General features: G+C 34.2%; 1 protein-coding gene and 1 long non-coding RNA gene across 4 annotated transcripts in view; one reads left to right on the top strand and one right to left on the bottom strand.

Moving 5' to 3' along the window:
• The window catches only part of LOC138921315 (uncharacterized), a 34400-nt gene that overhangs the window by 12112 nt on the left and 6485 nt on the right, over nt 1-15803 (top strand). The gene's annotated exons all lie outside the window — the stretch shown is intronic.
• PTPRQ (protein tyrosine phosphatase receptor type Q) overlaps nt 11489-15803 on the bottom strand; it is a 206777-nt gene continuing 202462 nt past the window's right edge. For all 3 annotated transcript variants that reach the window (XM_070254641.1, XM_070254640.1, XM_070254642.1), the window contains exons 44-45: nt 13025-13148; nt 11489-12775 (exon numbers count right to left, since the gene is read on the bottom strand). In XM_070254641.1, the coding sequence (XP_070110742.1) occupies nt 12738-12775; nt 13025-13148 (162 nt within the window). In that variant the 3' untranslated portion in view covers nt 11489-12737. The remainder of the gene's footprint in view (nt 12776-13024; nt 13149-15803) is intronic.

Raw genomic sequence — 15803 nt, 5'->3', positions numbered from 1 at the left:
TCTTAACTTCCCTCTTGTATCCTTCAACTTTCTTCTTCATAAAGTCTTGGCTTCATAGTAATAAAAATATTTTAATTTACCTTAAAATAACTTAATTTCGTAAAACTTTTTTAGTCTGGTAAATCCTCGTTTAAAGAAAATGGTATCTAAATGTTACATACCGTGTAGCCCTTTTATAAAAGGCCTTTGAGATGATCACAGTTATCTGTATAAGTGCTATTGAAATAATCAGACCTCAAGGTTTATTTTAAGAAGTGATCTTGGGATCAATTGTATCAGAACCCCTAGCGGAGCTTGTTAAAATTTGCACTCCTGTGATTCCCATAATCCACTGCAGCCCAACTGAAGTAGAGTATTTCTGCAAGTGCTAACAGAATTGTTGATGGGATTAAGTGTGTCTAGCCCAGTGGTTTTTAATCTTGGTTTCACGTTAGAATCGCTGGAAAGCTTGAAAACACTAGGTGATTTTAATATGCAGCCAAACTTGAGAACTCCTGACTTGGCACACTGCCCAGTGCCTATTAAATTCTTGGTAACTGATAGATCCACTTAAGTTAGCTAAAAGAAAAGCTAGTAACTAATTAAAAACCCACCTTTAATTTTAACTTACTAAGTGAAAGGAAGATCAATGAAATCTCCAATATAAAACAAATATTTTTTATTTCAAATAAGACTAGATCTTGGCTTTTAGTAAGGATAAATTTCCCTGAAAATACACATGCTTAAATGATTTTATGTTAGTATAAATAAATATCATTTAAATTATGAATAGCATTGGTTACTCTATATAACACAAGTGCTTTTCTTCAGTAAAGTTCTACATTAAAACATAAATTCTAGAATACAATGTCAAAAAGAAATAAAATGATAATTCAATTACTGTAAAATCCATATGATAAATACTGTAAAATATTCATATGATAAAGAAATGATGATAAATGCCAATATTTATTGTGTACTTACTATGAGCCATTTCAAATTATCATTTAAAATTTGAAATTCATTGGATACACTAATTACTTTTTCACAATACCTCTAAGAGTTAATATCACCCCCAAATCTTCACTTTGTAATTTAAGGTGAAAACAAGTAGGAAAAAAATGTTAGGATCAATCACTCGTCCCCATGTATTATTTGTTTTATGAAGAATTCTTTATTGGAATTAAATTTGCATGAACATCTCTTAAATCATGATTTCTTTTCCTTTAGAAGTTGACACAATGACATTCTTCTTGGTGTGTGACCACCTACCTTGTTATGTTATGAAAACCATGAGAGTGCAGTACAAACTATCCCATGTCACAATAATGTCAACTTTGCTCAATTATGTGGAGTTTCTTTTAAAAATCAAGTAATAAATTCCCGTTCAGTAGAGTTAAATTGTATTCAGTATGCAAAAAATTTAAGGAAACTTTTAAAAAATTGAGATTAAGGTAGTAAACACATTTAAAAAAATAGTGATCCAATAAACTCCTTAGAAAAGAACCCATAATAATGGAAAACTTAGCAGCGCAGGCCTTTCCTTTCAACTGACTTTAGGGGATTTTTGAATGAATTCGTATTACGTATTTGTTGTAAATTACATATAATTCAAGCCCAGGCTTTGAAAGCAAAATGGACACACTTCAAACCAACACCATAAAGTCCCCAGTTATCTTATTAGGTACTTTTGTGAAATCTTGATGCATTTCTTTTGGTGACCATGATCAGAAAAAAAGGACTAGAAGGTATTGCTCCAAATTGTTAATAATAGTTATCCTTATGTACTGGAAATTTGGTTGATATAAAAATTTTTTAAAGATTTTTATGTAATTAAAAAAAATTCTATAATATGCATTCTCTACTTTTGTAATGAGAACATCAAGTGAACATGATTTAAGAAAATCAAATAAAAGTAGGATCTTAGGCAGAACTAGAAGTAGTATATCTGGTAAATAAGACAGAATCTTTATTTTGGGATCAGGAAACAAGGCCTGTACCACATTTGCAGCAAAATCTCTTGACGCTGACTCAGCAGTATTGAAGGAACATACCTTAAATTTCCTTGGATAAGGACTAAATTCTTTCTGGAGTTTGGGGTGAGGCTGAGCTTTCTGGTTAAATTGAGTTGCTTCTGACATACAGAGATGAGGGTTGTGGGAGCAAGGAACCAGGCAGCTGCTCCAAATGATAAGTTTCAATTATCTGGGAAACTCAGTTCTGGGAATAAGGTCCTTCCTAGTTATGACGGATTATGTTATGTGCTACCTTAATTAAATTTATTGGACTGGGAAGTGAAGTCACTCAAAGTAGCCTAATAGTTCAGGTTTTGTTTTTGGTACATACATCTCCGAAGTCTTATAAATTGTGGAGAAAATATAAACGTTTCATGTTGGGGTGGTAGGACCCACTGGACATTAGAAGTTGGGTGAGCGATTATCCTGAAACTATTTATGGTCTTAAAGAGAAACAAGGCCATGCAACAAACTAAGATTTATTCACTCCAAAATTCATTTTGGGTTATGGTGAGGGGGTTAAATTTAGCATGATTTCTTTTTTTTTTTTTTTGAGGAAGATTAGCCCTGAGCTAACATCTGCTGCCAATCCTCTTCTTTTTGCTGAGGAAGACTGGCCCTGAGCTAACATCCGTGCCCATCTTCCTCTGCTTTATATGTGGGACGCCTGCCACAGCATGGCTTGCCAAGCAGTGCCATGTCCGCACCCGGGATCCAAACCGAAGAACCCCTGGCTGCCAAAGTAGAACATGCAAACTTAACTGCTATGCCACCGGGCCGACCTCTTTCATTTTTTTTTAGCAGCCACTTTTCCTATATCTTTAACTGAATAACCTATCTTTTCTCCATTGCTGGGAGATAGTTCCTTACTGACATACTAAAATCTTATAAGATGGTCTGTGTTAAAAAAAATTGTCTGTTTCCTTGAGGTATTGCTTGCTTCTCCTATCAATAATACACTTTAACTTCATTTAGATAAACATTTTAATACTTGAGAGAGAAGTTCTCCCCTCATCACTCTTACTACTCAAAAAATTTTAACCTACTTCTCAGTTATTTTTTCTTCCAGATGGACTTAAGTTTTTACAAATTTGAAATAATTTAATACTACTAAGATTTTTAAATTGGCATAAAAATCTATGAAGTAGTTTGAGAAGAACAATGTTTTTATAATAGGCTTCTCTTACCAAGAAAAATCAACTGTATTTTAAATTTCCCTGTTTTAAGGTTTTCTTCAGAAATGCCCTGTAAGTTTAACCTCTTGGTATTTTATAATAGCTTGGATATTATAAGTAAACTAATTTTTCCCATTATATCTTCTCACTCATTAATTGGTGGTTTATGATCTTGTATATTTATGCTGTGGCCACCTGCATTAGAGAATTTGTTATTACTTATGGAGTTTTTCAGTCTGCTTATTTATGTCTTCTGGATATGAAATATGTTTGTACCAGATAGTAGCAATTTTGACTTCTGTTATGTTTGTTTTTGTTATTAATGCTTTGGTTAGATTAGTGGTATACATTTTTGGTACCTGATTTTGAGAAATTTTTTGCCTCTAAAATCTGTCTAGTACCCTATTTATTTAAATTATTTATTCATTCATTCAGTTACTATTTATTTAGTACTCATGCACTGTGAAAGAGAGATATAGAGATGCATATGTGTGTCTCTCTCTCTATCATCATCATCATCATCTGTATCTTCAGGAAATGAGAGGTCATTGAAACCTGCCTAGCTCTCTCTACTCTGTGTCTGTCCCTGAGGAAGTGAGTTGTTTCTGAATCTAGCTGGCGAGTAGGATCCTGCTCCCTGCTGACCCACTTCCCTGTCTCTGGCTTTTCTTGGATCTGTATTGAGCCAGTTCCTGGATCCTCTTAGCCTTGCTCCACCTGCTTGTTATGATATGCTACCTCTTACTAGTCCCCCCTCGTGTGTCCAGCTAGCCTGGTTTGCCACCTGTTGCTCATTACTGTCCTGTCTGGACCCAGTGTCTGCCTCTGTGCGTGTGCACGTTGGCAGCTGAATCCAGACCTGAATCCAGACCCGCCTCTGCATCTCCAGCACCTGCCTCACCCCTGCGGGGTATCTTGTTCCGGGTTTCTTCTGAAACCGCCTCACCCTGCCTTTTTAGTCTAATTAGTTTTGATGAGGTCTTTAAAAAAACGTGTTAAACCCATACCTGTCTCCTTAAATAGTAAATATAATGTAATTTAAAGAGAACAAATATGTTTTATTAAAGAGGACTTTGGCTGTAATATTTATTTTTGTTCTATCCAGTGGCTACTGAAATATGTTGGATTTCAATAAATGGTTCAGAATTTTTATGTTTTGAAGGCCTATGTGCTTTTAATAGAAAGGTATGAGTGTGAGTGTGTGTGTGTTCGCCTGTGTGCACAACATGAGGATATAAACCATTAGCTTTGCTGGTTCCAAACTGCTGTGAACTGTGAAACCAAGTTTGTTGAAATGTCTATAACAAAAGAAAAAAAATACTGTTGGTGAACTACTTTTTAATAAGTAAGTTGCCCAACTGTACAGACACCTTTTTGTCGACTTCAGTTGTTTAGAAATTTTTCTGCGTACTATCAAGATCTTGATTTCATTCTGGATACCTGACTCTCCTGAACCAATGGCACATTACTGTAGGCCAGTTTTCCCTGCTCTCCCACCATCATTTACCTCTGACCCAGCAGTGTTTCTTTGCTCCTGGATTGCAAAGATATTTTAGCATGTGCGTATTGGCAGGAAAGTACACCGCCAGATAGGCAACATTATTTTACCTGTGCTAAGGAAAACTTTCAATTGAACATATTTGTTTGGGTTTATCTCATGTATAAGATGTTATGCTAAATGCTACGTGGTTAAAATCATGAGAAAAATTTAGTCCTGTTCACAAGCAGCTGAACTAAGTGGGGAATGCCAGTGGATAAGAAGTGTTGAGGAAAATGTCAGAGCCAGAGCATGGTACTGGCAATAGGTAGAATGCATTTTAGTAGGCAGCAAGTATTCTAGGTTGGCTTGGGTAAGGAAAATAAGAGTAATATTGTGGGAAAAGCACTTGTTAGGAGTTTAATTCAACAGTCAATGAAAGGCTAATGAACAGATTAGTGAAATGATCAGAGCTGAGAGCTAGGGAGATAAATCTGGCAATGAGTTGCAGGGAATTGGAAAAGCAAATAAACAATACAATTTGGTGTGGACCAAATATATGTTGGAGGAGGCAGCAAATAACACAATATTGGAAAAGACAGAATACTGGACTAGAAACCTGAATTCAAAGGCTCGTACTATCACTCTCTGACTATGTGACATGAATAATTTGCATAAAGTGGCCCATTTTAGACAATTTCAGGAAACTTCTGTTCTTGAAGATGGGAATAATTAGAGTTCATGTGTATGTTCTATGTCCAAGTAGGTAAGATCAAAGATATTATATATCTGGTGGTTTCTAGGTGATATAACGGGATATGGTGGCTAATACTGCAAACTCTGAAATCAAATTTCCGGTTCAATTCTAGGCTTTTTCACTTACTTCATGTGTAACTTTGGGTAAGTTACTTAACACTTTTTTGCTTTTGTTTTCTCATCTGTAACAGGCAGATAGTGGCACCCACTTCCAAGAATTATTGGAAGATTAATTAATTAATATTTGTAAAGTCCTCATAGAAGGGCCTGATACATAGTAATGAGTCAATAAAGAAAGCTATTAACTACAGTAAATAAATTTATAATAGTCTATTTTATGCAAATTATTCATATCACAATTTTAATTGTACAGTATGTAAGCTTTCTGATGCAGCAGCCCAGGGTGTAGTTGTTAATCCTGTTGGCATGCATCTTCTTTATGAATGTGGTGCCCTCAGATTGATGAAACTCTGTGTTCCAGAATGAGCCCAGCAAATGAATTCATCATATCTTCCACGGCAATTCACCCGGTTATAAATACGAAGTGAGTAAGAACTCAGTGAATTCTGTGGAAAGCACTCAGAGCATGTCAAGTTTTATTTTTATGTTTAAAACACTGATTGTTAGTGGTTTGGGAATGAAGTAAGTGAATAAAAAAAGTAAGTAAATAGTTCTCTCCATTTTCTACTCCTTCAAGCAGGAGAGCAGGGCGCTGATAGATTTGTGAAAATAATTCATAAACATTTTATAAATTATTAAAGTTATTTAAATAAATTTTTAAAGTTCAAGATTTACTCATGCTTTTTAAATTATGAAATCTTTCAAACACAAAGAAAACTTTAAAGGATAATATAATAAATATATTTTTACTCTTTACTTAACCTTAACAAATCTGTGTCGCCTTATTGCTTCAAATTTTAAAACAAAACTTACAAATGTGTTTGAGACCCTTCAGCCCCCTGATTCCATGGCAATCCATCTCCCTATGTGCATTCCTCCCCTGTCAGAGGAACCCTGATACTGATGTCAGACTTACATTCCCACTCATGATTTTCTATATATACAATAATGAACGAAGCCATAAAAATATGCACTATTTTTTAAACATTATGTAAATGGAATACTGTAAATATCTTGAGACTATTTTTTCATTATCCTCCCATTTATTTATTCATTCTGTGAGGAAGATTGGCACTGAGCTAACATCTGTGCCAATCTTCCTCTATTTTATATGTGGGATGCTGCCATAGCATGGCTTGATGGGCGGTGTGTAGGTCCACGCCCAGGATCTGAACCTGTGAACCTCGGGCCACCAAAGCAGAGCACACAAACTTAACCGCTATGCCACTGGGCCAGCCCTTCCTTTTATTTTTTTAAATCAACTTTATTGGATTATAATTTACATGAAATAAAATGCACTCATTGTATGTATACAATTTAAAGCATTTTGACAAATAAGTATACTCATGTAAATATCAGTCCATTCAAGATATAGACCACATACATCACCCCCAGAAAGTTCCCTTTTCCTATTGCAGTCAATCACCACACATAGCCCACCCCGGTAATCACTGATTTGACATCTCTCACTACAGATTAGTTGAACCACTTCCAGAGCTTCATATAAATGGAAGCAGTATGTACAGTACACGATGTATTCCCTTGTGTCTGTCTTTCACTCAACATAATGATTTTGAGGATTTTCCCTGCTCTTAAGTATATCAATAGTTCATTTCCATTTTATTGCCAAGTTGTATTTCATTATCTAAATATGCCACAACTTATTTATTCATTCTCGTTGGTGGGTATTAGGACTCTTTTCCATTTTGGGGTTGTTATGAATAAAGCTGCTAAGAGCATTATTAACATATTTTAATAATATATTAAATATTTCATGGAAACACTTTCTGGAAATATATTTTAATTTCTCTTGAGGATAAATGACTGGGAGTGGTAATGCTGGGTAATATGGTAATATGGTGTTATGTTTAGCTTTATAAGAAACTACCAAACCGTTTTCCAAAGTGATGTATCATATAATTCCAGTTCCAGCTGCTCAAAATCCTTGCCAGCATGACTTGATATTTCCAGTCCATTTAATTTTAATCATTCTATTGGTATGATTACCTCATTCTGATTTTAATTTTCATTTCCTTGATGACTAATGATGTTGAGCATCTTTTCATGTATTGGTCATATGTGTGTGTGTGTTTGTGTGTGTGTATTATTCTGTAAATATGCATGTATTCTGGATACAAGTCCCAGGACTTGTATCTTGACACATGAATTGTGAATGTTTTCTCCCATTTTCCCAGCCTGTGGCTTGACTTTTCATTCTCTCAATAGTGTCTTTTGAAGATCAGAAGGTTATAATTTTGACTAAGTATAACTTATCAATTTTTCTTTTATATTTCATTTTTCTGTACTCTAAGATATCTTTGCCTATCCCAAGGTCATGAGGATTTTCTCTTAGTGTTCTTCTATAAACTTTATAGTTTTAGCTTTAACATTTAGATCTATGCTCCATTTTCAAGTTAATTTTTGCATTTGTTACATGAGCTAGAGATGAATGTTCATATTTTTCCAAATCAATATCCAGTTGTTTCAACACCATTTATTGGAAAGGCCATCTTTTCCCCATTTAATTACTTAGTCATTTTTGTTGAAAACCAGTTGGCCAGCTATGTGTGGATTTACTTTTTGACTTTCTATTTTTTCCTTTAAAAAGAAATACTGTATATCTATAGTGTAAATATTCAATTGTGCTCTATTTAAAAATCTTTTTGGCTATTCTAGGTCTGTTGCAACATTTCTATATAAATTATAAAACCAGTTTATCGATTTCTGGAAAGAAAAGCCTTAAATATTAAGATTGATATTCCATTGAATCTATAGAACAATATGGGAAGAACTGACATCTTAACAATATTGAGTTTTTGAGTTGATGGACTTGCATTTTAAAAAATTTATTTCAGTCTTCTTTACTTCTTTTGATCAATATTGTTTTTAGTGTATAGATCTTGCACATATTTTGTTAAATTTATTCTTAAGCATTTCATGTTCATCTATGCTATTGTTAGTGGTATTTTTAATCACAATGTCCAGTTGTTCATTGATAGTATGTAGAAATAAAATTGATTTTTTTATCTTGACTTTATATCCTATAACCTTTTTAAAGCTATTTATTATAACTGGCAGCTTTTTTGGCATCATTTCTCAGAAATTTCCTCATACAAGATTATACTTTCTACTCATTTAGACAGTTTTGTTCCTTCCTTCACAAACCTTATTCCTTTTATTTCTTTTTCTTGTCTTATTGTAATGACTAGGAACACCAGTACCATGTTGAATAGAAGTTATGAAAGTGGGCATTTTGCCTTTTTCTTTATTTCAGGGTGAATCCCTTCAATATGTCACCATTAAGTATAATATTAGCTCTAGCTTTTTTGTAGGTGGCCTTACTCAGGTTTAGGAGATACTTTCAGTGCTTTGAATATGTCATTCCATTGTCCCTTGGTTTGCACTGTTTCTGAATAGAAGCTAGCATATTTTCTTATCTTTGAGCCCCTGAAAAGATCTCGATTTTGCCTGTTGCCTTTAAAAATTTTATCTTTATCACTGACTTTCAGTAACTTTATTATCATATGCAGCTCCCATCCTTATTAAATGTGGTCTCAGGCGCAGTGACTAAGCTTTCATTATATTTATCTGTAATAGGGGGCCCTGCAAGTCTTAATGGATTTTGTAGAGATTAAGGATGATGGATGTAAAAGTACTCAAAAAAGTTTGTAATTTACTAAAATGACTTCCTAATCCAAGAATACTGTCAGTAAAATTTAAAATAAGTTTGTGACTCTAGAAAGACTGTCTTGTTAAGAGGGGAGAATAATCCTTTTCATCACTTTCCATGAAGTTGCAATTTTATTTTCAAATGACTGTATTGCAGACACTGATTCAGAATGTTCAGTTGAAACACTCGAAATGGAAATTTTCTTGACTTGTTTTCCAAATCACACTTTGTTATTTGTGTACATGACTATCTGTTCATTTTAGCCCAAAATTCCTTGAGAATATTCTTAATCATTCATGAAAAAAGGAAATACCAATGATCTTATTTAACAGAAGTCAATATAACTGCCATAATTTTCTCTTCAATCTGTGCATACAAATATGGTACTAATATCACAAAGTACAATGCAATCTTAAAATGAGAAGCATTATCTTACTGATAACCATTACATACTGACCAGCCTGGGTAAAAGATTATCTTAACTTTGTAGAGGTCGTTGTACTTTTTGAAACACTTTCATATGTGTGATCTAATCTATTCCTCAAAACATCTTCATGAGCTGGTGGGCATATGAGTCCTGATTCTACATGGAAACTCTGTGTATATTTATGAAGTCATTTACCATGAAATATTACTTGTCGTAAGAAAGAAAGCTGTTTTGTCAAGATTATAAACTTTATAAACTTTTCCCCCATATTTTCAATTTTTAATACCACTCAGTTGAGTATTTCAGATCATTTTGTGTTCCAGCCTTCACTAAAAATTTCACTGTGAGTTTTCTAAAAGTCTGCTCATGAAAACGGACTTAGCACCATAATGCCATGGACGAATAGAATACTTTACGAAACTTAAATTCCATTTTAAAAATCTACTGTTTGGTACCACATGTGGAGAGAGGATCACCATCTCCTTTACGAAGAGGGCAAGGTTTAATTAGCTTTTTTCAAAAGACTTATTATACATTTCACCTATAAACTGAAAGACGAAAATTATGCGTTTTAAAACAGGATGAAAGTAGAGGTGATACCCACAGCTGCTCTGGTCTCTGGCAAACCATTCTGAGAGGCTCCAGTTTCATTTGGATCAGATGAAACACATGTTGCTCATTTATTGTACATGTGCTTCAACGTATTTTGACAAATCTGATCTAAAAATGTTACAGATGTTCCTCATTATTTTAATTTGCACTTAGTAGCCACCTATAGAACGTGGCTATAGACTAGCCCTTTCACAATATAATTAAGAGAAAATTTAGCTCTCATTAATAAGTGAGTTTCGATTCAATTTCAGTTACAATTTCGTGATATAGCTAGCGAGCTGTGTACATTTAACAGGTGTTCTGTGATAATTTTTTTCTGATAATGAAGCCAAATCTTTTCAAACATGTTTCAAATAATTTCAGATGGACAAGAAATAATTCTGATCCTGACCAAGGTCTTCTAGAGATTTGCTGCTTGATAATATGGCCTGAGGCGAGGCAGCAGTCTTCCAACTTGAGTACTTACTAGAAATGAAGAATCTCAGGTCCTACCCTACATCTACTGAAGCAGCATTTGCATTTTTAGCACAATCTGCAGGTGATTTGCACACACATTAAAGCCTGATAAGCATTGTTTTAGAGGAGGCCTTATGTTAAAACTCTGTTTTATAGATGCACATATGCATATACATATGGGGCAAATGTGAAACTCTATGTTGCACACATCTGTTTTATACAGCTATTATAGCAAATAGAATGGCCTGTAGATTGAATATTTATTTTATTATTATTTAACACATTAAAAAGTAACTCATCATTACTTCTCATAGGCTGTTATTTCTCTTCCATGAATACAAAAACCCACATTCATAAATACTGGCTTGCCACACATTTTCAATGACTGAGACATGAAGCAAACTGACGAAGCTCTAATTCCAGCTTGAATCTTTTAGAGTTCTCATCATTTCTTATTGTTTTCTATAACTTTCTATAGAGTAAACTTGTTGGTTGGAACAGTAGTGGATCGCATGTATTTACACTTCCTTGCTATGAAAAAACAGGAAGTAGGACTGCATGTAAGACTAAAGGATTTAATTTCCAAGATAATGAATTTGATTTGAAAATTACTTACTATCTATAGGTACCTCGGGAAATAATTATATCTTAACTATTTATATTGTACTATTATATTGCACTTATATATAATATACTTCATTATATTGTATTAAGATAACTATCAATTATATCTCAATATGTGATACAAATTCAAATTTATATTTGTAAGGACCTCTGAAATCATGCTGCAAAGTAACTCAATTCCTTAAAATTCAATTTTATTGGCCATCACATTTTCTATATGTATATTCTAGCAGAAATAAGCATAAGGTATAATTTTCATTATAGAAAAAAAAGAATGATTAATACTATTTCATTTTGTGACGCTTAATTGAAATTATGACAAAATAATTTCACATAGTTCAAAACTTAGTAGATTGTCGCTATCTAACAAAATGGAGGTTTAAAGATTTTCTTTTTAAAAAATCTCTAATTTGCTACATCCTGATTAATTTGGTTTTCAATTCCACCACATGCACGCCTCAATAATCAACCTTGGGAAATGAAATAAAGACCCTTTTATGTAATCTGTTCAGAAGTCTCTGTTGGCACCACAGCAGCACATCATTAGTTTACAAGCCTGCAACACATTACACGTTTTTATTTGTTTTTATATATTTCTGCTGAAGAAATCCTTCAAAATCATTAATATTAGGTTGAATATGTATCTAATGGACAAATACTCTGATACATTTAACTACGTATTTATATATACAATATAGTGGTACAGCTTGTGCCTGAAAACATACAAATGTGAACAGGCTAGAAAAGTAGTTTATAGGAGCAATTGCACTGCTTAATTTTTCTTTTTGTTTTCTCAAACTAAAGATCACAATGCAATCAAAATAGCCCTAAGTGTCCCAGAAGAGCTACTGTGTGTTGTATAAAGGGTAAGTAATCCCTGCAGTGTCAGGGGTTACTGTTCAGCTGTTCGAGATCATGAGATGACATCTCAGCACTCATAAAACAGAGGATTCAAAACACAGGGGCATACATGGAAGTACAGATCATTATGACAGTCCTGGAAGTTATCCACAAGAAACGTCAACACCCTGGAGGCCAAAATAACACTACTGAATCAACATTTACAACTTTTGTTCGAGATTAAATTCAATACGTAGGGAAAATTCACATTGAAACATTAATGCTAGTATAATAATAATTTTATATTTGGCTCACTCCAAAAGTATGAAAGACTTAAAAAATCTCTGGGATGTCTTTTCTTACACATTTTAAGTGCATAATATTTATTCTGTATAAAATAAATAACTATCCTGAGTTAGCTATTTCCTAGAACTATTCATAAAATGTCAATCCATTTAGTAAGGCACAGTAAGGAGAGCACAGAGATTTCTTTAAGCTTGCACATTTCAATTCAGAAGAAGGAGGGGATAATTTTGGCCCCTGTGATTTGAAAATATCTTCCAGTTGTAATCTTTGGTCTGAATATTTACATCGTGGTTTCCTCCCATTCAAGCTCAACATCACCTATAAGATAAAGTAACATGTCACGGGAGAGAATTGAAGTTAACAGTTCAAAAGTTTGAAATGTTTCCTGGCAAGAATATAGTTCAGACAGAAAGGCTATTATCCTAACTCTGGTTAGAGAGAAATGAAAAAACTGACATCTGCATTAGCTAAATTTCTAAAACATTTTCAACACATGGTTATTAGTAAATTGATGCTCCTGCTATAGGTTGGAAATTCGTGAATTGGGTACATATTGTCTCTGATTACCTTCCATGGCATCCAAAGAGTCCATCTTCTGAAGTGCTGAATAGTTAACAAAACAGATGGGCTGATTATTTCCTTTACTTGATAAGATATCCAGAATGCACTGGTGTAAAAAAATATACTGTGCCTAGATACCAAAGAAACAGTGGTTAAATAAATGAATGGGGTGGAGATTTTTCTTATAAGGGGAGCTATATATACTGTTACAGCGAAAAGTAATATTGAATTCAACAAATGTTAAACAGTTAAGTGAGAATTACAGAATTCACCATGTATATGAATGATTTTTTACCATTTCAAACATGAAGTTTTCTAAATTCATGTGGCTTCTTGTAGCTTCAAGTTGTTTTAAAAAATACTTATTCAACACCAAGTGTTATGTTCTTTCTTGCTGTGATTATTAAAAAGTGGCGAATTTGATTATTTAAACTTGTTTATGAGTTTCCTCTTTCCTGTTAGGTCGGAGTAATTTTTCTTATAAATAGTTTTCTGATTATAATGGCTGTTGGAATGCAGATGCTAATTTTATTTTCAAAATCTGTGAATGAGCATATCTACGCAGTATCAGCACATTTAAAGTATGTTCAGCGATTCTCTTAATCATCCAACATTTGGCCACTTTATGTCAAGTATCTGGTCTTTATTCGTAACAATAAGGCAGTTGACCATTGAAATGTTCAAACATCCAGGTACTGGACAAGAACTTCTAACATTTCATCTGAATGTTTGGGCTAAATTTAGTACCATGTGGGTTCTTTAAGTTTATTCAATGCAACTCAATAATCTGCTAGAATTTCTGAGTTTGAACTTTCCCAAAGGCAATTAAGGTTATAGTCACAGAAAATCACCCTCAATTGTAATAGGAAACATACCTGATGTTTAAAAAATATACCTGAACATTCAAAATATATATATATATATATATATATATATATATATATATACAAATTGACAATTGATTTGAATAGCACGTCCTGAAAACTGACCATGTTAAGAGGTTATTATATTCATTTCTATTGCGACTACACCTCAAAATTTTGGGGGAACTCTCTATTGAGACTGTCTTCAGAAATTCTTGGTCATTATTAGGAATATCTATTTCTTCACGGATTACAAAGTGTTTCCACAAACATCTCATTACTGGAATGTCATCTCTAAAAGGGCAGAACTCTGTCATATTCCCTGCTATATTCTCTTTGCCTGTAACAGTGCCTGGCATGCAGTAGTTGCGTAATAAATGTTTGTTGACTTAGTCTCATTTAATTCTTACAGTCAGCCAGTCTTTACCATTTAAGGACAGATTTCATCTGGAAAACATCCAGAAGGCATTAGGGAGGTGGACGATAAAGTTACACAATTCAATTTGGTAAGAAATTAAGTGTTGTTATAACATAGTAAAATTCTATTGAAAGTGCCAGTAAACTTCTTAGGGTAATTTCAAAAGAGTATTTTCAAATGTCATCACGCAGTGAACGTTATTGGCAGAAATATATTGATTGAGACAACATAATTTCTTTGAAAACAACAATCATTTAAATTTACGAGTTCTAGTGTTTTTGGAAAACCACATTTGAATTTGAAGTCCCATTTGATAAGTACAGCTTCTGACTGTCCCAATCTCAGCGTCTCCACTGGAAAGAATGACAGGCATAAACTGCCCGCGGGGCGTGCTGAACTCACGGAGCACTGCTAGTTTCCAAGCTCCCTCTGCCATGAAGTCTTACTGCCAGAGAGCGGCAAAAACTCAATCCTACTTTCTACCCGGGATAGTCGCGTTACTTTAAGAATTAAACTTTTCTGATGTTCAGGTTCCTCATCTGGGGGATCATAAAACCTATGTGGTGAAGTTTAAAGGATGTAACATATGTAAAGTGCCTGACAAAAAACTAGGCAACAAAATACATCAGTTATTTTTCTTCTTCTGCCTTAGCAGTTCACCGGAGCAAATTTCAAGAACAGGGAAGGGCAGGGGCTCATCCAGATGAACCCCTTATTTGAAGCACCGATACTATCTCAGGATATTATTTCACTGCGGAGCATTTTCTCAGAAAGTTCTTTCAAAGCTCTTGGAGCTGCTATGAACTGTTTTTTGGGAGACAGTGAAAGAACTCAAAGCTCTCTCCTGGGTCTGGGTCATGGCCCTCTGGTGCATTTTACTGGTGATATTTTGCTGAGGTCTCCACCTCCCCACCCCTGCCCGAGGCTACTGTAATATGTGCTGAGACATGAGCACTGGAATCACTCCCGAGTGTAATAGAAGAAAATAAGACACCACTCTTGTGCAAAGCAATGCTGATTTGTGAGGACTGGAGCCAAGGTGTGGTCATTTTCCTTTTTTTCATCACAGGGAAAAGACAGTAAAGAGCGTAACGCCTGGGAATGCAGTCAGGTGAAAGAGAGGTTCTGAGTACCAGCTTTCCAGCAAGGAGAGAATCCAGCAGAATCTTGTCAGCCATTGACTGCATGCTGGGCATTTACTGTACGCTTGGAGCTTTAGATACTTTCTCTTATTTAATACTGACAACCAACTTGTGAAAAGTACGACGGCTATTTTACAAAGGAGAATTAGCTCAGAAAGGTTAATTAAACAAAGTCACAGAGCCAATAATTAGCAAGGCTGGATTCTGAACTCAGTTTTCTGACTCCAAAATTCGCGTTCTTTCCATTCCCCTGCCCAACTGCAACCTTTTCCTCTGGCTGGTAAAACAGGCATAATATATGAAGTTTATAGCACATATTGAGTACTAAATTGTGTGAAATTATTAACAAGCGTTTTTGAACA

Source organism: Equus caballus, chromosome 28 (assembly GCF_041296265.1).
Source record: "Equus caballus isolate H_3958 breed thoroughbred chromosome 28, TB-T2T, whole genome shotgun sequence".
Lineage (NCBI taxonomy): Eukaryota > Metazoa > Chordata > Mammalia > Perissodactyla > Equidae > Equus > Equus caballus.
The sequence above is the reverse complement of the archived record's forward strand: the minus strand, read 5'-3'. Positions and strand labels throughout refer to the sequence as shown.